Raw genomic sequence first — 21,659 nt, forward strand, 5'->3', positions numbered from 1 at the left:
AGCAGAAGAACGTAGTCCATCCTGAAGCTGCTAATAGCTTTGCGATGCTAGCATTTTGACAGCTGTGCTAATTATGTTTGTGTGTCTTTATGTCACTGTATGGTCATATCACCTCGTACTTCGGTACCTGAAAAAAAATAAAATAAAAAATTAAAAAAAATAAGCTTAACCTATATTAGGAAAGCAGGAAGTGAACAAATGTAACAGTTACTGATTGTAAAAGTACCAGATGGAGGGGTAGGATTTAATAAGCTTTGCTTCTTCCTACTCCTTTTGGACATGTGGAACTGTCAACTGATTATGTGATGCATTCAATGGTAATCCGATACATGTTCAAATGAAATAAAACCATTACCAATTATTTCAGTGCTTTCGCTAGCTTGGTTGCAAATTGTTGACCACCTTTTGGATATAAGTTATTTTATTTGAGTCCAACTGGAATTTACCACAATTTCTATGCAGTTTAATTTGGAATTGTGAAAAAAAAAAATGTTTGTTTGGACCACTATTGTTCTGTCCATCCATCTTGTTTTTGTAGGGTCACGGGGGTATGCTGGAGCCTATCCCAACTGACTTATCTTTCTTTTAATATTTATTTATTTACTTTATCTTTATGTATTATACATAAATATAATATAATATATATAATAATTATAATTATTAATTAATTAAAATTATAAATTAAATATTATAACATAATATTATAATTATAATATAATATATAAATATAATAATAATGTAATTGTATATCGTTTTTCAGAGTACTCAAAGACGCTTTACAGTGAAGAAAAAAAGAATTAAAAAATAGAGTTGAGTAAAAAACGAGTAAAAGATGCAATAAAATACAACATCCATACATTCATTCAGAGCTAAAAACAAGGCTAAAAGCGGGGCGGGGCACAGCAGTCAGGTATAAAAAGTTAGACATTAAAAATTGATTTAAACAGGGGGGGTTTGATTTTTTTTTAAACACTTTTTTCTGCAAAATCTTCCTTATGAGGAAATAGTAATGTTATTAATAATTGTTGAGACACAGAGAACAGGTTAAAATTCTTACTCCTTTTAGGACAAGGGGCTGTGTAGTGTTCATCAAAGTACTGTAAATTGTTCATTTATATTCAAAACGGGAGAAAAACTGCCACAAATGTCATAGTCAGAGTCTCCAGTAAAAGGTGGCACTCAGTCCTGACCCCATGCAAGTCCGGGTGTCACCATGAACCTCCACTCTTCAGCTAAAGCCAGGCTGACAACTGCGCTGGGCTTGACTGGCCTGTCGCTGCAGCCAACATGACAGTTGCTCTGCCGGGCACCGCTACACACACACACACACACACACACACACACACACATATATATAGTGACATTGACACACACACACACGCATATCTCCATCCTGATATGATGTGCAGGTTTCTTCATCAGCACATGCAGCATGTTGTGACAGACTAGGCGTGCTATAAACAAGTGAGTGTGTGCGTGTGTTTATAATCCTCAAGCTGGCATGTGCAGATGCTTCACTGTCTCTGAAAACATCATTACTATTCCCACCGAGGGGGGGTTGGGGGGGGATTATAAAGCAGCGGGGTAAAAACACTGTATATTGAGATTTATAATTTGATGATGATTGTGTTCTTTTTCTGCCTTCAGTTGCTGAGGAGGGACTCTGGGAGTGCGGGCTGTCGTACGAGTGCAGGACCCTGCTGTTTAAGGCTGTGCACAACTTGCTGGAGAGGTAAAAATACGTATTGCATGAAGTTATGGTCACATACTGGTATTGCATGAAGTTATGGTTACACACTGGTATTGCATGATGTTATGGTCACACACTGGTATGCAGGTATTCTATGTTATGATGCATTTTTGACATAGGAAATAATGGAATATGACAATATCTCCCGGGGTCACACTAGCACCATCATGAAAGGTTTATTACAGAGGTGGGCAAACTATGTCTCGGGGGCCACATGTGGCCCACCAAGCGTTTGAATCCGGCCCGTCAGTTGCTTTCTAAGTATTTCAACTTTTAACATACAAACTGGCAACATGGCTTATTTAGTCTTATTTAGTAAAAAATAAAAATAAAAAAACAACAAAACGGTAAAATTAAATGACATAGTTTGATGTGGTAATGTTTAAAGTGCTCCTGAAAAAAGGGACATGAGAACATACAGCTGATAGTACACTTTAACACAGTACACAGTAACACTAGTACAGATAAAATTAGACAAATAATTCCAGGAAAATTATAACCATAAAATAGTGTGTGTGTTCGGGCCCCCCAGACAATTTTGTTAACTCAATGCGCCCCACATGTCAAAATATATGCCCACCCCTGGTTTATTACCTACTTTTTAACTTTCATACAAAATGTTAACTCATTCAACAGTTGAATAAAAGCATATAGATACGTACATCTTTGGGAACAGAACTGGTTTGAAACCCGAGGACCAGGGCTAAAAGTGATTCCCGTCTAACTCTAAGGTCATTCAGAAAGATTTTTCAAACTAAAAAAAAAAAAAGTCCCAGTCAGTCAACCCTTCCGGCCTTCTGGCATCATCAAGTCAATGAAAATAATAATCTGAGCAGTGAATCATTTGCTCAAGTATCCCAAACTCTCCTTTCTGACTCAGAGCCATCTGTTAAATGAAGCAGCACATATTTGCTCTCTATTAAGTTAAGCATCAGCGATCATCACAGGGGGCAGACGGAATTAACCTTCCTATTACCTTGAAGCTAACGCCTTTTATTGCTAACTATTCTGCCGGCACGAGAGAGGGATCGCTTTCTCTTCCGTGGCGCGCCGTGGAAATAAACTTTGTCGCAGGCAAGTGATTTTCTTTTTTGGCTCTGCTCGAATGAACGTGAGTTTGAGTCAATTAAGAAGGTCTTAATCAAACAATCACAAGCAGAGTAATTAGGAACAATTTAATAATGGTGGCAGATTGCGAGAGAGAGCAAAGATCAGGGCAATTACTAAAGGTCTTTGTAATGCAAGGGGGGTGTCCAAAGTGCGGCTCTGGGTCTGCGTTTGTGGACCGCAATTGGTCTGTTTGCCCCCCTCGGCTCCTTCTACTGGTGGCGGGTGGAATTTCTCCTTAAAGTCCAGGAAGTACAGCAAGTAAGAGAAGGAATGGTGGAGGTACCTGTAAGAACGCTAAAGAAAGCTTTACATTGCCGAGTGGAGTCCATAAAATAATTGTATAAATCTGTGACCCGGATTTGAGGATCCACTTTGGAATTCCCTGGCAGGGAGAAACACGGACGGACAAGACTGTGTGTGTGTGTGAGAAAGGTCGCCGACGTGAGGAGAAAAGATAGCCGGCTGAGCCAAATAAGGAGCACGGCGACTCAACAGCTCCATCCCATCAAAACGATGGGATGAAAGTAAAAGATTTGGGAAGCCCTGGTGTGGAAGCAGATGTCTTGAGGAGGAGACTCAAGGAGAAGACTTTCCTTCTCCTCGCTATGAAATAGTGATACACCGTTTTGAGTGTCAGTTAAAGTAGCAATTTTTAAGAAAGTAATTAAATTAATTCCAATTAAATAGTTTTCTTTCATTTAGTTTGAATTTTAACAATACCTTTCGATGTTCTGACTGACTGGAACAACTACCAATTCAAAACAAAAACATTTGTAGCCAGAAATGCTGACTTCTTTAGATGGCAAACTAGCTGAGACTGAATCAACAGCGCCTCTGCTGGTTGCAGCCAAGTATTGCACAAACTCTTATCTCCCTTCCTCCCAGATGCGACTGATTTCCCATCAAGTTCACACAAGGATCCTTGTACATCCTTGTACAAGGACACAAGGATGAAGAGTCTTGAACCAGTCATGATATTCTATACATATCAATATATTGACACTTACTATGGTACCCATTATGTCATTGGATGGTCATATCACCTCGTACTTCGGTACGGGACAAAAACAAAACAAAACAAAAAAAACCCTTCAACTATATTAGGAAAGCAGGAAGTGAACAAATGTAACAGTTACTGATTGTAAAAGTACCAGATGGAGGGGTAGGATTTAATAAGCTTTGCTTCTTCCTACTCCTTTTGGACATGTGGAACTGTCAACTGATTATGTGATGCTTTCACGCATTCCATTACCATTACCATTACCAATCATGACCACACATACTCCAAGAAAAATACTTCATTGTCATCCTCTCTTGACTTCTCCAGATGCCTGATGGACAAGGGCTTCATGAGGGTTGGGAAGTGGTTCTTCAAGCCACACGAGCTGCAGGGAAAGTCTCTAGGCAGCAGGTAGGTGCACCAAACACAACGTATTCTGCTACCATGTGGGGGGATTTACCAGGCTGGACTGGACTTGATTTGGTAGCTTAAGGGAGCGACACATTGGCGTGAAGGTCCTTCATGTTCTTCATCTAGGCTGGCCTAACATGCTGAAGTCTTATAGTCATTAACAGTATCAGTTAATATTGTTTTATTGTTGCAAATGTGTCACTTTCCTGGATCTGCTGTCAGTAGCCACGTTTACATGAGGAGTTTTTCTCTTTCCAAATGACCTTTCCGAAAACAATGGTATACATGGAAAGGAATATTCCAATATTCCAATTGTCTACATGCGTTGCTATAATCCAACAGAATAGTCAATGGGGCATGCAAAATTTAGTTTGGATCAAAAACAAACTTTCCGCAGCAGTCCAGTGCCGATTGCTGGCCTCCATTTTTAAAACCGAAGAACATCTGGAGCTGCGTGTTACGTCATATCTGAGCATGCGCTGAAAGAACGCACCCGGGATAAATTCAAACAAGATCAAATTCAATCTTGCTAATATTTTATCATTAAAGTCGGGACATGTTTAATATAGATATATATTTTCTTTTTTAATAAAACTGGACTTGTGAATGGCGTATAGAAGGGTTTAGATTCTGCTCCACAGATGGCGCTAATGCACACAAAAGCTGCTTGCCAACCGCCAATAAACAACAGAAGAAGAAAAACACGACCAAGAAGAACAACTTTGAGCGGGTACAAGATACCTCAATCGGATTAGGGAAAGGAATATTCCACCCCCCGTGAATCCGATTATATATTCATTCGGATTGGCACTTTTCTTTCGGAATGAGGTGTATACAAAGGTTACATTCTTTCCCTTTGAGCAAATAAACCGAACGCAATTGGATATTTGGGTCCATGTACATATACATGGCTAGTGTTTGAATCTGATTCCCAGTACTTCATGGTCTGTGTGTGACGTCACAGCAGTGTCACCAAATTGTTTTGGTGTGATTTAGTGTGAGGGTGACTGTATTGTCGTCTGTAGATAATGTTATTCTACTGGCTTTTTTATTGACTTTATTCGCTATTACTATTGTCAAAGGAAACAAAAGAGCGGGGATTAAAAAGCAGACACTTGTAGAATCTACGCCAAAAGAGTGTTGGAGCTGTTTTCACAAGGATGGTGTCATCACACATTACTACTGTCATTTAAGTGTGAATTTATTTGCTTTCCTATTGGGAATTGTGCTGTTTTGTTCTATGCTGCCAGTGCCACCACTCCAGATGACGCCCATCTCTTCTTCTTCTTCTTTTTTTTTTGAATCATTCATCGGATTCTTTGTGACTGTGTGTGTTTTTTCATGGATTCCCATTTTAATTAGATTTCAAAAAGGCAGTGACCTTGTCTAAAAGAGATTAAGATAGCTAAAATATATACTTTCTATATATCACCATTTCACTTGGAGTGATTAAGACAAGTGGACTAAAGTATTGGGACATGTCTTACTTAATTAGCCAATCAGGCGGACTTTTGGAATATTATTAAGTTTGTATATAATATAATATTATGAAATTTTTTGGCATTTTTGGATTAATTTGTTGTGGAGGAACATACAGTACCAACACAAAAAACAAAGTCCTTATGCCGGCATAGTGAACCGTGGCGTTGTCCTGTTGGAAAAAACTCCTGTTGATGCCCCCCCAGCAACATCTACCATTTGATGCCCCTGCACAACCTGAAGCTCCATCCCCAGATCATGATCGCGCCCCCTTAACTGTGCCTTGAAAAACATCTCCGTTTGGGATGGCCTTGTCATGCCAGCCATGTTGGAAGCCACAAGGACCGCCAAGGTTCCATTTTTTTTCTCATCAGCGAATAAAACTGTCTCCTACCTTTCCACGTTTGGTCCTCTCAGGAACATTCCAAAGACACCTTTTCTTCTTAAAACCATCTTATTGTCGGCTCGTCGCGTGTCTTGACAGACAACCAGCCTACCACTTGACTCTTTACCCTCAAGATCTCTTAAGAAGTTAAAATGACTGTTTTACCGCGTCCAAAGTCAGCAGCAACGGCGTGCTGGGTGACGTGTTGCTGATGCAGTGAGAGATGGTGTGAATACCTGACAGAAAGTGACATAGAATCTGCCATTTTGCCAAGACTTTATTTTTTAAAGGTCATGGCCTTAAACTGTGTACCTTTTTAACACTGTATGTGTGTACTGTTGGATAACGTTGATGTTGTACTATATTATTGCTGCGTGTACATTTATAGTCTGTGTGCGGTACAGTTTCCAATTCCTGATCTTCAAAGACCACTTGACCCAAAACTTTCGTCTTTATTTATAATGTAAGCGTGTCTACTTCCTGGTTGTACCAGTCGTTATTTTGACATGTGAAAACAACAGCCCTCTCCCTGCCTCACGCCGTTGAATTATTGAACATCCTGAAAGCAGGAGGAGGTAATATCGGTGCAGCAAACGAGCGCGATGCTTGTTTGAGTGCAAATGTTGCTCTAAATGTACGGGTTTCATCTTTGGCGCCGCTCGGGAGCATTGCTCAGCTGATGTCATGTGACCTCCCGCCTCAGCTGTAAGCGTCTCCTTTGTCTCCCCTGCACCTCCACGCTGTGCCTTTTATCCCCAACAGAGGGCGTCGAGAACACACCGCCCCCCGCCCCTTCCTTCAGCCTCCCGCCTTTGTCAAGCTTCCCTGGTGTTTATCTGGCGTGTGTCCTCGGGGGGCGAATAGTGGCGCATCTAGGAGTAGAATTCCAACCCTCCCTTCCCTTCTGCTCTCTTTGTGTCGGAATGAGGAGGGAGCTCTCCGGGTTGGTAGCGAATTGCATCAGACACTCGTGTGAGGGAGGGATGGGAGATTTTCAGGGAGGAAGAGGTAGCAAAGGAAGGGGTGGTCATAAATTAATCATTAGCGCAGGAGGCTGAATTGATGCATTAGAGTCTGTCCCTCTCATTAGTTCAGTCATTCTGTGCATGCCAAGCACAATGCACTGTAAATGTGTATTCATGAGCATATAGCATACAGTACGCTAGTTTATACATTCATATTTGACAGAAAAATATCTCCACGCCGCACAAAGTTGTATTATATCCTCAGCAATATATGGTACTAAATAAAATAGTGCACAGATGCTACCCCCTCCTCCCCATGTGCTGACATTGAGCTATTAGCCGTCGTCTTGGCAACGCTCGGTGGCCGGCCATCGACCAAGGTCACATAATGTCAAAACAGAAGAGAGATGTTTTTTTGTGTGATATCAAAACGACTGATCCGTACGTGGAAATGCTTTATGGGGAACTTTTTGGCACCATTGGAAAAAAAAAAAAAATAATTCTACCATTTGTAATAGATGAAATAATCCAAACTCCTTAGAGCTCATCTTTGGCCTTTGCATCCCTTGATGAAGATGATGGCCTCCAGGGGTTGGGTGCTTGCTGCGTACTGAGCTTATGGGCTGGGAATGTTCGTTTTATTGGCCTAGTGCCTCATATTGATAGTTATTCACCTCATAATCTTCATTAATTTATTGCAGAACAATAAAATAAAATTATGAACCCCCAATGGACCCGTGGGGGTCCCCAATCCCTAGTACTTGAATGTTTATTGGTCATTGCAAGTTGTTGAATATATACAGTATGTATCATATTTGAAGGAAAATCTACTGTAAAGTCACACATTGTTTAATTCGTAATACTTATAGTTAATTATTAATGCTTATAATTCATTCATTCATTCATTTTCTACCGCTTTTTCCTCACGAGGGTCGCGGGGGTGCTGGAGCCTATCCCAGCTGTCTTCGGGCGAGAGGCGGGGTACACCCTGGACTGGTCATACTTATAGTTAATTTTTAATTTTTATAGTTAATTCTGTGAATAGTAGCTCACCTTAGCAGTTGTCATTTTTCCTCAGACGTTTCAGTCTTCATACTAATATAAACACACACAAAAAAATTCATAATTCATATAATTTATTTTTAATAAATCATGCATATTGAAGCGCCGAAGAACTGGAATCTGTCAAATTCCCTGGCATTCCGAGTGTCGAATTTGAGAGAAAACTGAATTTTTCTTGCAAACATTTACTCGCACTCTTCGCTACGTGAGACATGAAAGCCTCGTCTCGCAAACACAACAGGAAGAGGAAAACCCCCCGTCCCTTGCGCCAACCGCTCCGGGTGGCAACCCCTCCTCTATCGATCGTTCCGGGGTGAATTACGTCCCGGTAACCTACCACTACAATATACAGTATAATCTGTCTGTTCCAGGGTCAAACTGTTGCCACCATAAAACAGGTAATATAAGCATTTGTAGAAAAGCGTATGAGTGGGCCTTGCACCCCCTTTACAGCCTTCGTAGCAGAGTCACCACTTCACTTGTCCAACGGTTAGCCTTCAGAAAGGCAGCTTGTCATCTAGCAAAATGCTTGATAGTTTTTCTATGACCTCATTGCATGCAGGATTTGCTTGCCTCTCCTGCAAAGCTCTAACAAATCAGTCACCGTGTTGTAGTATCTTCTGTAACAGTCAATCAATGATTCATTTGACTATCCCTGTAAACGTCAGCGTAAATGTGCCTCCATCCATCATGAGAGACACATGAGAATCATCCCCTGTCAGATCGACAACATTTAACAATTAAGAGCGTCATTGACAGCCGCTATGTATGCGTAACGGCACTATTTAACTTAAGGCCTTCTCCTTTAAACATGCTCTTTTATTGCCGCTCTACAATGAAAATAAAATGTTTGTATTGCTACACGTGTAGCGGGCTTCTCCCTTGGGAGGCAGAACACAAACGACATGATATCCCACAGATGTCTCGTATAATTCTTTATATCAGCAGGTAAACCCAAGCAAAGGCAGAAAAAAACAAAATAGATGAGTGGCGATGGCGATGGCGATGACACATCAGAGAAAGCAGATGAGTTACATTAGAATTAATTACTCCGCTTGGCAAGTTTGTGCTGTCGTTCCTTTATGGTCCTTAACAGGAATGCTCCAATTAACAACTTCATTCGTTTGACTGCAGAGTGTCCTACAGTTGACATAAGCAAATAAAAAAAATAATATAATAAACATTATAATAAATAATAATAAAATAAGAATAAAATAATAAAAGAAAATACTGCCATTATCAGCTGTGGCTGTAGGCAACCTCCTGATGTTTTTTTTCTTCTTTTTTTATGAACTCATTCCATCTCAATTCTTTAAAAGCCGTCCCTCTCGATGTCGGCCATTTTGAGTGATATATCAAGGCACACAGGATATTGTGTGCGTGCATTTGTGTGTCTGCGTGCAGGCGTGTGCATGTGTTAACATTACCTTTTGAATGCGTAACCTCCTTCACGTAACACGGCGAGATGCCTTCTCACTTCCTGGTTGCTGTGCAGCATGTATTTACCATTTTGATGCGGTTTTAAGGCTTAAAACCGCATCAAAAATGTAAACATCTTCTATTGTAGTGTTGCATCATCACCCCTTTGTGCAAAAATACATCAGCGGTTGCGTTGAAAAAAATATATATAAATACGTCTTTGTTAGCAAATGACTTAATTACCTCCATAATACGGCAGTTTTAGTGAAATAAACACGATACAGTAATTAGGGCGTTTACAGTATACATGGCAGTAAACAATTGGAGGATGCCAGGTGGGATGCAGGATGTTGTGGTCATCTTCGACCCTGCAGAAATCATCTCAGGTCATCGTTTTAGTATAATCAGAGCAGGTTTACACTGTGAGACGCTCCCTAAATCTTTTCATCATACAGTTTGTAGTCTTCCTTCTGTTTTTACACAACAATGTCTTCCGACGTTCCAACAACAGTATGTCCAAATGTGACGCGTACATGAAGCGTGTCGGACCCTCGCTGGGACCCCTGCTGTCTTGCTTGTCATGTAAAACGAGCTCCTCGTCGGCATCAGCGCTCACGTACATGTCACTTAAAACTGTATACTTGTCTGTTTCCTACCTTCAAAACAACGTGTATTAGCATATTTATTGCATGGTTAGGATGTCTGTTTGTGCAGATGGGCTATTAAGCAGAGATACGCTCAATGGTCGCTTTATTAGGTACAGTTCATTAGATTCAACAAAGGGAGTTTTGTCTCTCTTTTGTGGTATTCATGTACAATATGTTGTTTGGGTCTGTGTTAATTGGCTAACCAGCAGCTTTTAGGCTGTGGTTTGGTACGGCGGTCCATCAATTAATAATTCGCACAATAAATACAAAGTATAGCTAAGAAATCAAATAAAAAGTTGATCGTTTTGCTGGCCCTGTGTTTTCCGCCCCTCTCGCTCCCAAATAGGCAGAATGATAGGGCGTGTTGGTTCTATAGCTGAATGAACGGAGTGAGTCACCTTCTCCAGAGTTCAATGGAAAGAAATTTAGATGGGAATGCAAAAAGTGTATCTTCGGTGACATTTTGCAGCCGAGGGCTATTCAGTCTTCAGGAGTTTTGCCACCAGCTGCTTATAATTATCGTTTTTGTAGTTTCCAAAAGGCTGCAAGGCGGGCGAGTGGTTAGACCTCATAGCTAGGAGACCAGGGTTCAATTCCACCCTTGGCCATCTCTGTGCTGGGTTTGCATGTTCTCCCCGTGCATCCGTGGGTTTTCCGGTTTCCTCCCACATTCCAAAAACATGCTAGGTTAATTGGCGACATAGGTATGAATGTGAGTGTCACAAGGTGCCATTTTTGCTTTTTTTTGTCTTCTTCTACATTTATTCCTCGTAATATTATGACTTCTCATGATATTTTGACTTTATCATAAAATTATAACCGACTCCAAATTGTCCATAGGTATGAATGTGAGTGTGAATGGTTGTTTGTCTATATGTGCCCTGTGATTGGCTGGCCACCAGTCCAGGGTGTACCCCGCCTGTCGCCCGAAGTCAGCTGGGATAGGCTCCAGCACCCTTTTTGTGAGGAAAAGCGGTAGAAAATGAATGAATGTTTCCAAGAAATTCAGATGCAAAAGTCAATTTCTGCTACCGTTCATGAAATTTCTCTACATGCCCGCATTTTGTCCACTTGTCCACGAAATTTCTGCAAATAAAAACAAAACATCTCATGTGAAAACTCTCGACATTAAAATGAATGTATTTTAATGTACTGAAAAGCTTTCAGATAGAACTGGTTGCTTGTAGAAACTGTACCCTTTTTGCCTTATTTTTCTATATCTTGGAAACCATGGCCAATCTGCACTTTTGACGCTACTACTACTTTTTCTTTATTAGTGACCTAAAGGAAGAAAAATGTCACTACTTTTATTCCGCAAGCATTTTGCTTGTAGACCAGTGTTTGTGGTCCTAACCACTACACACCACAACAATAAACATATGGATAAATCCAATGCCTATTATCTTGTTAAAGGCATCTCCTGTTTGACATCGTCTCCAATCAAGTCGTGCTCAGCACCCGCTCGTTAAAACTCTGATTTCATTGATATGTGCGCAGCAATGTGTGCGTGTCACTGAATTATTCACTTGCAGCACTTTCTCCCAGGCCAGCTTTGCTTTCACTCTATATTTCAGACTGTATGTTTCTTTTCTTGGTCGCTCCCCTCCTCCTCCTTTGCCTCGCAGCCTTTTCTCTTCATCTCGTGCATTTGCTTAATTTTTCAACCACCAAGGGATTGTGTTTCTCTGTTTTTAAATGAAGGCCTTCTTCCTGTCTATTTATTCAACCCACTCCTCCTCCGCCTCCTCCTCAGCTTCCAGCTGTGAGAATCACTCCGCTTCATTTCGGAGTACCTTTACCCATCTACACATGTTGTTTACTACTGTTTGCACACACACACACACACACACACACACACACACACACACACACACACACACACACACACACACACACGCACACACTGGTCCCAGAGGATGCAGGAAGCATTGTGTGTCCACATGCTTGCACCAGCTTACAGTGCAGGAAAATGCCCTTTGCTAAAGGACGAGCGGCATCAGTCTCAGCTCCTTTTGCTCGTGTTGTAGCTCATGTTGCACTTAATTGGGCTTTTGTTATTGCTGTGACAGCAGCAGCGTCATAATTACTGCACATTCAATTTTGGTTGCTGCAATCCTTTCACACTCTGTGACCACAAAATTACAGGAGCTGTATCCAAAAGTCTGCCTTTGCAAAGATAATCATGCTCACTTCTGATTGTATTTCTTCTTCATTTTGCTAAATGACAATTGTGATTGTAGTTGGCAGTGGAAATGCACGGCATCATGCTGAGACTGAGATGTTGGCCAATATGAAATGTCTCGTTGACACATACAGTATGAAACGATCCGACTGTCAATGGAGAGGAAATTATCACATCAATTCTACCTTCATTTAAATACATCGGAGTTCTACCGCTACCACAGCGTTGTTGTTGTTGTCAGAGTTATGATTATTATGAGTTATTAGCTTCCATTTACTTCCTGATTGTAAGCATCATGGGAATTATAGTTCTTTTAGTGTAAACATGAAGTTAATCTATGTCTTTATATAACTGGCCATCAACATAAATGAGCATACCGGTTCATAGTATTTTGCTGATAGCTTTAAAATATCCATTTTGAGGCCATTGATCCATGTGTGATACATTACACAATACATGCAGAACGGTTAGCAGAACTTTGATTCCTGACGTGCATCTGCTTCCCCCTGTGTTGCTATTTTAAGCTCCTGGTTTGGTCTAATGATGCACTGAGGACGAGGTTGGAGGGCAGTAGCACTGAAAGCATTTTTTTTTTTTAATGGTGCCTTGCAATGAATGCACAGGGAAAGCACGCGCTGCCGGCAGGTGGAATGTTTGTCTTGATCATATATTTATGATATTTGTTGCCAGAGCCCAGAAATACACTGATATTAGCCTTGTCTCTGCAGACGCGTGCAGCACCATCTAGAGGCTACATCGTACCACACAACCCTTTCCGCTTTAGCCCATGAAGGCAGAACTAGCTCTTTTTCTTATTGAATTTGATGACCCATTACTGCTCAAATGGCGGTCCAGTGCCTTGAGGGCAAAGGAAATATTGCACAGGCAGCAGGGTAATCAGGCGTAGATCACACTACCTGCTGACTTTATTGTCATCTTGATGTATATAACCACGGTGATAAGGAGCTTTATAGATTAAAAATATACATCATACAACTCCTTGGTGGTGGTTAATGATGTCCAGGCCGCCCACTGCTACGTAGATTGCAAAAAATCCCAGATGATTAGCCCTGCGTGATTAGAAAAGAAACAATACGCATGATGGACTGTGTGAGGCTGTGTAATAAAGCGGACATTTGTAAACATGCAGGAAGAACAATCGGTCATTAAGCAAATGAAGATTCATACCTGCAATAAGGAGGCTTTGTGATGTCGATGTTGGATGGCCTACAAGTTTGAAGAATTTTGACGAGTCAAGTTGTATTTCTGGGTTTAAATAATGGCTTCATTTAGGATTAAATGATTATGTAATTAGTAGTCATTAAACAGTACGGTGTAGCTCAATGTTGGACCCCAAAGCAGAGACTGCCAATGAAATATAGATTACACGTTTACACGGGTAAAAAGGTGACAAAGCACTAGCACATGTCCCCTTACACCGGGGGTCAGCAACCCACTTGGCTCCCTAAGTATTTAACACCCGAACTTGTTGGCGCCAGAGTAAACAAACCAGTTAAGTTTACATTAAATTTACACAGATATTTAAGTACATTTATATTCAATATTAGCAATATCCAATACTAGCAAGAGTATTCTATCAACTCCGCTTTTCCTCCTCTGAACTACTACTGCCAGTAATCTGGCAGTCAATCAAAATCGTGGGAGACTCGCAATTCGCTCTGGATGTGAGCACGTCACTGCACATTTCTTCAGGCGTCGGGTATTGACGTTCAACCAAGATGATACTGTCATCACCCTATGAGTTGGCATCCATTACACATGTACTTCTTCTATTTGTTGTATTCTGCTGTTAAAACTGGTCAAATGAAGAAAGATTCAAACTTTAAACAAAGTTTATAAGATATTGTTTTTGAATTACTGTATGTTTTGTGGCTCTAGTTTCCTTTAGGGGGTAAAATTTCTCTTTTGATAGGAATCTTTTGATAGGGTTGCCAGCCAGCCAATCACAGGGCACATATAGACAAACAACCATTCACACCTTAACCACATTCATACCTATGGACAATTTGAAGTCACTAATTAACCTAGTGGGCGGCACGGCGGTCGAGTGGTTAGCGCGCAGACCTCACAGCCAGGAAACCAGGGTTCAATTCCACCCTCGGCCATCTCTGTGTGGAGTTTGCATGTTCTCCCCGTGCATGCGTGGGTTTTGTCCGGGTACTCCGGTTTCCTCCCACATTCCAAAAACATGCTAGGTTAATTGGCGACTCCAAATTGTCCATAGGTATGAATGTGAGTGTGAATGGTTGTTTGTCTATATGTGCCCTGTGATTGGGTGGCGACCAGTCCAGGGTGTACCCCGCCTCTCGCCCGAAGACAGCTGGGATAGGCTCAAGCACCCCCGCGACCCTCGTGAGGAAAAAGCGGTAGAAAATGAATGAATGAATAATTAACCTAGCATGTTTCTGGAATGTGGGAGGAAACCGGAGTACCCGGAGAAAACCCACGCATGCATGGGGAGAACATGCAAACTCCACACAGAGATGGCCGAAGGTGGGATTGAACCCTGGTCTCCTAGCTGTGAGGTCTGCACGCTAACCACTATACTGCCGTGCAGCCCTACACCCATAGTATCATACATAAATATACTGTATCATGTGTATTATTACTTTTCAATAATTCCCTTCCCTTGGTTGTGTTCTGTCTTCTGTGTCCTCAGTGAGCACCTATCATGTTCCTTCTCCTTCTTCCTCCACGGCGAGAGCAATGTCTGCACCAGCGTGGAGATCGCCCAGCATCAGCCTGCGTACCACATCACGGAGCAGCATGTCCGCCTGGCACAGACTTCTGCTGCACCGATACAAGGTAACGCATTCGCAGTTAGGTACACTGGCATCGTCTTCTGTAGTTATTTCATGTAACTCCTCACTAAAGCTAATTTTGTGCAGGTGTACCTAATATTGTGGCCCGATGCATTTCTTCGCAGTGATCCTGAGCCCCTACGGCCTGAGCGGTACTCTGACAGGTCAGGCCTACAAGATGAGTGACCCGGCGGCACGCAAGCTGATGGAGGAGTGGAGCTACTTCTACCCCATGGTACTGCGGAGGCAAGGGGGGGGTGCAGAGAAGGAAAAAGATGACCTGGCCTACGACCGCAACTGTCCCGTGGCCGTGGAGGTTGTTGTAGGTATGCCTGACGTCACCGGCATCTTCACTTCCACCAGTGGAAAAGGATGAAAGATTGAAGGAAGGAGGGGATTCATGAATCCACGGGATAAGATGAAGCCAATGCTCCACAGGCTTTTTCCTCATTGCTTGGCGGTTTGCTCCCTCAGGGCTGTTTTGGCCTGATTACAAGTCAAACTCCGATGGAAGCAATTTCTTTGGGGAAATAATTCTAGCATAACAACATCAATGCTCTACGCTGTGTTTCATAGGCACCATGTTATACGACCACGATCCAACAACAGTCAGCCTTCAGTAAAACTCAAGTTGGCCGCATCATCCTCATGGCGTCCTTGTCTATCTCCGTAGGTGGCGTGAGGATGACCTACCCGGCTGCTTTGGTGCTGATCGCCCAGAGCCAGCTGCCAGCGGAGCCTCCTCCACCTGCTCCTGCAGCTCAGGGCCTCGCCAGAGAGAACCAGAACCACTGCAGCGTGCCGCTCACACCGCCAACATCCCCGGAGCAGCCCTGCTCGGGTAACGATCACAAGCGTGCCATTCATGCACAAAGCGAGACATGACATGACACCTTATCTCTGTAGCGGACAGCGGCTTTGTGACATCAGCCTCCAGCATCCCGACGCCAGACAGCAACATAGGCGTCACCAGCCTGAGCCCAAAGCATTCTGGGAAAAAGCTAACATGTCAAGTGGTCCATCAGGCGTGGAGGGAGTGCTACCTCGGCCAGCCTCATTACGTGTAAGTGACATCTGACTGCGACGCTCCGCTTTTGACACTAAGGACGCCAACCTGATAGGCTAAATCTGTTTGCAGACAAAAGCAACCGGCTGACGCGACGCCTCAGAAGGAAGCGGCAAATGGAGTAACAACGTGGGACTTCAATGACGCAGGAACGAGAGCGCCGTGCAGCTGCTCGAGGTACCGCAGAAATGCAATCAAACCATAAAATAAATCATTTAGAGGGAATGTACGGTAAATGCTCTAATTATAGCATTAGATTACCGAAATCCGGCATTCATTTCAATTGGGGAGATTATTTGAAAACCTTTTCATCCATCCATCCATTTTCCTTTGTTTATCCGGGTCCGGGTCACTGGGGCAGCAATCTTAGTAGAAAAGCCCAGACCTCCTGGCCCCGGCCACCTCCTCCAGCTCCACCGGGTGGACACCAAGGTGTTCCCAGGCCAGCTGTGAGACATAAACCCTCCAGCGTATCCTAGGTCTGCCGGGGCCTTATCCCGGCTTCGGCATGCCCGGAACACCTCACCAGGGAGGCGTCTGGGAAAAAACTCCTCCGTGAATCCCCATCTTATTGTGGTGGAGGGGTTTGAGTGCCCGAGTGATCCGAGGAGCTATGTTGTCTGGGGCTATATGCCCCTGGTAGGGTCTCCCAAGGCAAACAGGTCCGAGGTGACGGGACAGACTAAGAGTGATTCAGAAGACCTTATGAATAAAACCAAGAGGAGATACCGGGGCCTCACCCTGGGGCGAGCGCCTGGTATTCGGGCCTTCACCCATGGGGCCCGGCCGAGCCCAGCACGAAGAAGCCACACGGGATCTCCCCCTCGTAGACCCACCACCTACTGGGGCAAGCATAAGGGTCCGGTGCATTGTGTGTTGGGTGGCGGTCAAGTTCGGGTGCCTGGGCGACCTGGTCTTCGGCGGCCAAATCTGGTTCTTGGGACAAAACGTTTTCAAAGCTTTAATAATGATTTGGAGTAAAGGTGGAAGTAAATCTCTGATTTAGGAACAAGTATGTTCCACAGCACAGCAGCAACAGAACCAATGTTGTAATAGCGGTGAGGACCAGCATTCTAGCATCATAGCATCAGTTTGTTGTAAACAGCACGTTTCACACCAATAGCTAGGTTGCAACATTTTAAAGCGCATGCAGAGGTTCTGACCACTCGTGATACTTCAAATGCAGCTACTGCCATCTTGTGGAGGAAGAAAACCCATTCAAGCCTCTGTATTTACTAAATAATCCTTTTCAGGTTGAAGCAGCAGAAGTTGACCACCACCGCCGCCACAAACCCCCAAACGGGTGCCAATCCATCCTCCGGATCCTCACTATACACCCCCTCCTTACCCAAACACAAGAGCAGTGACAAGACAGAAAAGACTGACAAACAGACCAAAAGACCAGCCAAGATCCCTTTCCACCACCGTGTATCTGTAACCCAGGAGACCCCGCTGGAACAGGACTCACCCGGGGGTCCCCAGCTCAGTAGTCTGGTCTCCCTGGAGCCTCCCTTGGAGCCTCTAGCCTCCATGACAAGCTGCAAGTATCCCAAACCGCTCTCCAATGGCAGAAAAGCTCCGGAGTCCCTTCTTCTGTCGCCGATGTCTCCGCTTCCGCCCACGCTCAGCCCTCACCCCAGAGTGCCGGACCCGGACGCCCTGGACGGGCAGCTGGACATGCACGTATGTCAGGAGGCAGCCTCGGGGATGGGGGTCATGACGAGTGAGACGGTGGCCTACACGGCCTTGCTGAAGCAGAGGGAGAATGGGGGCGGCTGGTGGAGAGGTTTCAGGACTCCCAGGAGCGATAGGATGGACTTTCGACCTCCAGAAGTCCCCCCTGATAAACTAGAGGATGGGGGGTTGGATGCAGCCCCCGAGGGAGCGCCGCTAAAGAGGTAGGAGACACAATGCAGTGTTAGTTTTGTAACACTAGAGATGTTAGAAGCATCTTTTTTGCAAAAAGGGCCACAAATGGCCCCTGGGCCACACTTTGGACACCACAGAAGTTGGCAGTAAAGCTGGCTGAAGAGCTTTCTGTTGTCTCTCCTAGGCTTTACACGCAGACCCACAAGAGATTTAAAATCTCAGACGAGAGGGTGCGGGACCATGTCCAAACTTTGGGCCTACTCCAGCAGCCGGGTGTCGAGGCACTACGCGAAACAGGAGATGATCCCTACGACTTTAAGGAAGGCGACATCGAGTACACGTTCTCCTCCTCCAAGAGATTAAAGAGTCAAGGACGGGAATCCAGCAAAAGAACAAAGGTACCGAAAGGTTACAACTCGTATTTAAGCGGCAGTACTTGGAAAAGTACTTGTGTAAAAGCGAAATACGAAGAACTCTTCCTATTCACCCAACAGAGTGAAGAAATCACCAGCAATGGAACGCTGCAGGATGGAAAAGACGCCATGTCTATTTTTAACTCCGCCCCCAAATCAGGTGGGAGCTTCAGCATCATTACAAACACGACTCAGCAGCTGCTTGGATTTTCTTTTGACTTTTTTTTTTTTGTCTTCCTGTAGACGAATCCAGTCAAGACGACGGCGCCGCCAAAGCCAATCCTTCTCTGACCAGAGAGAAAGACCTGGTGGTCAACATTTCCGACCTGGACAACATATTCGATGAAGATGAGGAAGAGCTCGGGGTGAGCTGTGGCGTCAACGTTAGCAAGCATGTCTCGACAATTTGAGTTCATTGGGTTCATTTTATTAGAAATACCTGCACAATGTGACTGATATTATCATTTATGTATTATATACTACACATAAATTATAGTTTATTGTGCATTTTTCTTATTCATACAAAATGAAATGTGCATTCATTTACAGACGGTGTACCCCAACCAGCACTCAACCAAACCAGCACTATCCACAGATGATCGTCCCCTGGGGAAGGAAGGCAGAGCGGCGGTACCGTATCCATCAAGTGAGTTCCATCGATGGGTTCGGTCATACTCGATGGCGCCAAGCTCTCAACCCTTTCCTCTCCAACTCAGCAGTAGCAGACCTCCAGCGTATGTTCCCCACGCCGCCCTCGCTGGAGCAGCATCCAGCCTTCTCTCCCATCATGACGTACCGCGACACACCCAGTCAGGAGCCCCCGCCGCCCAGCGGGGCCGCCGACCACCTTTCGCTTGCAACCAACAGCCAGCTACCAGAATTCAGGATGGAGATGGAAGAGGGCATAGCAAGTCCGAGACAAGATGACTACAAGGTGAAGACAAGCACAATAAATGTTCTCCGTGGAGTAAAACGGTTGTGATAATCGTATCCTTGTTTTCTCTGATGCAGACACAGGTGGTCTCCTCCATGTTCGCCCCCCTCTCCTGCCTCCCCAGTCAGACGTTACCCCCGCTCAAGATTCCCGAGCAGTGCTACTACCGCCCGTCGTGGGCTCTCCTGCCCAAAATGGAGCACATCCCGGCTCATGTAATGCACGGCCAGAACAACGCCCTCATCAGGGATGGATACACGTGAGTCATGCTGATGGTAGATTAGGTAGATTACGTAGATTAAGTAGATTACAATTAAAGGCACGGTGGAGTTGCACGGTGTGAAAGTGGTTAGTGTGCAGGCCACACAGCAAGAAGACCCCGAGTTCGATTCTGCCCGAAGACAGCTGGGATAGGCTCCAGCACCCCCCGCAAAATGGGGGTGCACGGTGTGAAAAGTGGTTAGTATGCAGGCCACACAGCAAGGAGACCCGAGTTCGATTCCACCCTCGGCCATCTTTGTGTGGAGTTTGCATGTTCTCCCCGTGGGTTTTCTCCGGGTACTCCGGTTTCCTTCCACATTCCAAAAACATGCTAGGTTAATTGGTGACTCCAAATTGTCCATAGGTATGAATGTGAGTGTGAATGGTTGTTTGTCTATATGTGCCCTGTGATTGGCTGGCCACCAGTCCAGGGTGACCCTCGTGAGGATAAGCGGTAGAAAATGAATGAATAAATGAATGAAATGCTTAAGTCATGTGATAAGACTGAAACTGTAACTCAGTGATGAAGTGAAATGGCGCGTTTCTTTCAGAAACATCCCCAGCGTGAGCGCTCTCACAGACCAGGACTACAACCAGCTGAGCGGCACCACGGCCTCAGTGAGCACCACCATGGGCATCCTCCCATCCCCGGCTACTCCTCGTTTCTCCGTGCCCACTCCGCGGACACCTCGTACGCCACGGGGCATGAACCCAGCCAGCTCCGGCCAAGGCTCGGTGAAGCAGGACGGCACAGAGCTGAGCTCCCCGGTCTCCACCCCGTCCACAAGCCTGCCTCTGAGCTCGGTGGAGCCCCTGGCCCGTCCCGGTCCTTGCCTCCCTGAGACCCACAGCCTGTACGCGATCCTCCTCCTGTCTGACTCTGTCCTCAACGTCTTCAAAGACCGCAACTTTGACAGCTGCTGCATTTGCGCCTGTAACATGAATGTGAAGGGCGCCGACGTCGGGGTGTACATCCCCGACTCCACCTGTGAGGATCAATACCGCTGCATGTGCGGCTTCAGCGCCATTGTGAACAGGCAGCTGGCGCACGGGACGGGCCTCTTCCTGGAGGACGAGCTTGATATTTACGGGCGCTCCTCCGAGGTGGGCCGGGCAGCCGAGAGGAGACTTGCTCTCTGCCATCGGGACCCCACTTTGGGCGACCCCAGAGCAAAGAGACCCGAGGATGCGGCACCCGCCTCTCCATCGGTCATGATCCTCCTTCAGGAGCAGTGCTCGCAGCCGATATCATCCCTGGCTTCTCTGCACCTCCCTCACGGCTATTCTTGCTATTCCCGCAAAGGGGCGCTGCTGCAAAGCTGGATGTCGGAGAAGCAGTGGGCGGATGGGAGTGACACGTGTGTGGAGTGTTATAATGCTTTGGAGCAGGGGCTGCAGTATGTGGATAATCCCACGGGAGGAAAAGTGGATCCCGCTGTCGTCCGAAGCACGGCTCTCCACCCCTGGCCTCACACAAACGGTAAGAAACCAGATAAGAACCCGAAAATGAAGGTCTGGGTTTTCCCATTTTACACATTTCTACCTTTGTGTGACTTTGTATGGATGTGTCCCATGTTGTTGACGTTTCATTGGTGTACAGGCTCTTGTTAACATGTGTGTATCTGTTCTGTGTGCGCTTTCCGTGTCGCTCTTCGCCCCCCGGCAGTGGTGGACATGAGCATGTTGTCGTCCCAGGACATGGTGCGCATGCTGCTGTCCCTGCAGCCCTTCCTGCAGGACGCCATCCAGAAGAAAAGAACAGGACGGACTTGGGACAACATCCAGCACGTTCAGGGTCCTCTGACTTGGCAGCAGTTCCATAAAATGGCAGGGAGAGGCTCGTACGGTGAGAAGATATAACCATCTCTGAGTATATTGATGAAC

The 21,659-nt window shown here is 44.8% G+C and overlaps 1 protein-coding gene across 2 annotated transcripts in view; it reads left to right on the forward strand.

Moving 5' to 3' along the window:
- LOC131114605 (mediator of RNA polymerase II transcription subunit 13-like) overlaps positions 1–21,659 on the forward strand; it is a 78,050-nt gene that overhangs the window by 48,032 nt on the left and 8,359 nt on the right. Inside the window, exons 3-18 of one of the 2 annotated variants that reach the window (XM_058064331.1) lie at positions 1,648–1,732; positions 4,188–4,271; positions 15,091–15,236; positions 15,358–15,558; positions 15,906–16,073; positions 16,139–16,295; positions 16,371–16,475; positions 17,552–18,196; positions 18,352–18,565; positions 18,662–18,740; positions 18,824–18,945; positions 19,130–19,226; positions 19,297–19,514; positions 19,592–19,773; positions 20,327–21,255; positions 21,442–21,621. In XM_058064331.1, the coding sequence (XP_057920314.1) occupies positions 1,648–1,732; positions 4,188–4,271; positions 15,091–15,236; positions 15,358–15,558; positions 15,906–16,073; positions 16,139–16,295; positions 16,371–16,475; positions 17,552–18,196; positions 18,352–18,565; positions 18,662–18,740; positions 18,824–18,945; positions 19,130–19,226; positions 19,297–19,514; positions 19,592–19,773; positions 20,327–21,255; positions 21,442–21,621 (3,612 nt within the window). The remainder of the gene's footprint in view (positions 1–1,647; positions 1,733–4,187; positions 4,272–15,090; positions 15,237–15,357; positions 15,559–15,905; positions 16,074–16,138; positions 16,296–16,370; positions 16,476–17,551; positions 18,197–18,351; positions 18,566–18,661; positions 18,741–18,823; positions 18,946–19,129; positions 19,227–19,296; positions 19,515–19,591; positions 19,774–20,326; positions 21,256–21,441; positions 21,622–21,659) is intronic. The other variant, XM_058064332.1, reaches the window with a different exon arrangement.

This window comes from Doryrhamphus excisus, chromosome 2 (assembly GCF_030265055.1).
Source record: "Doryrhamphus excisus isolate RoL2022-K1 chromosome 2, RoL_Dexc_1.0, whole genome shotgun sequence".
Classification (NCBI taxonomy): domain Eukaryota; kingdom Metazoa; phylum Chordata; class Actinopteri; order Syngnathiformes; family Syngnathidae; genus Doryrhamphus; species Doryrhamphus excisus.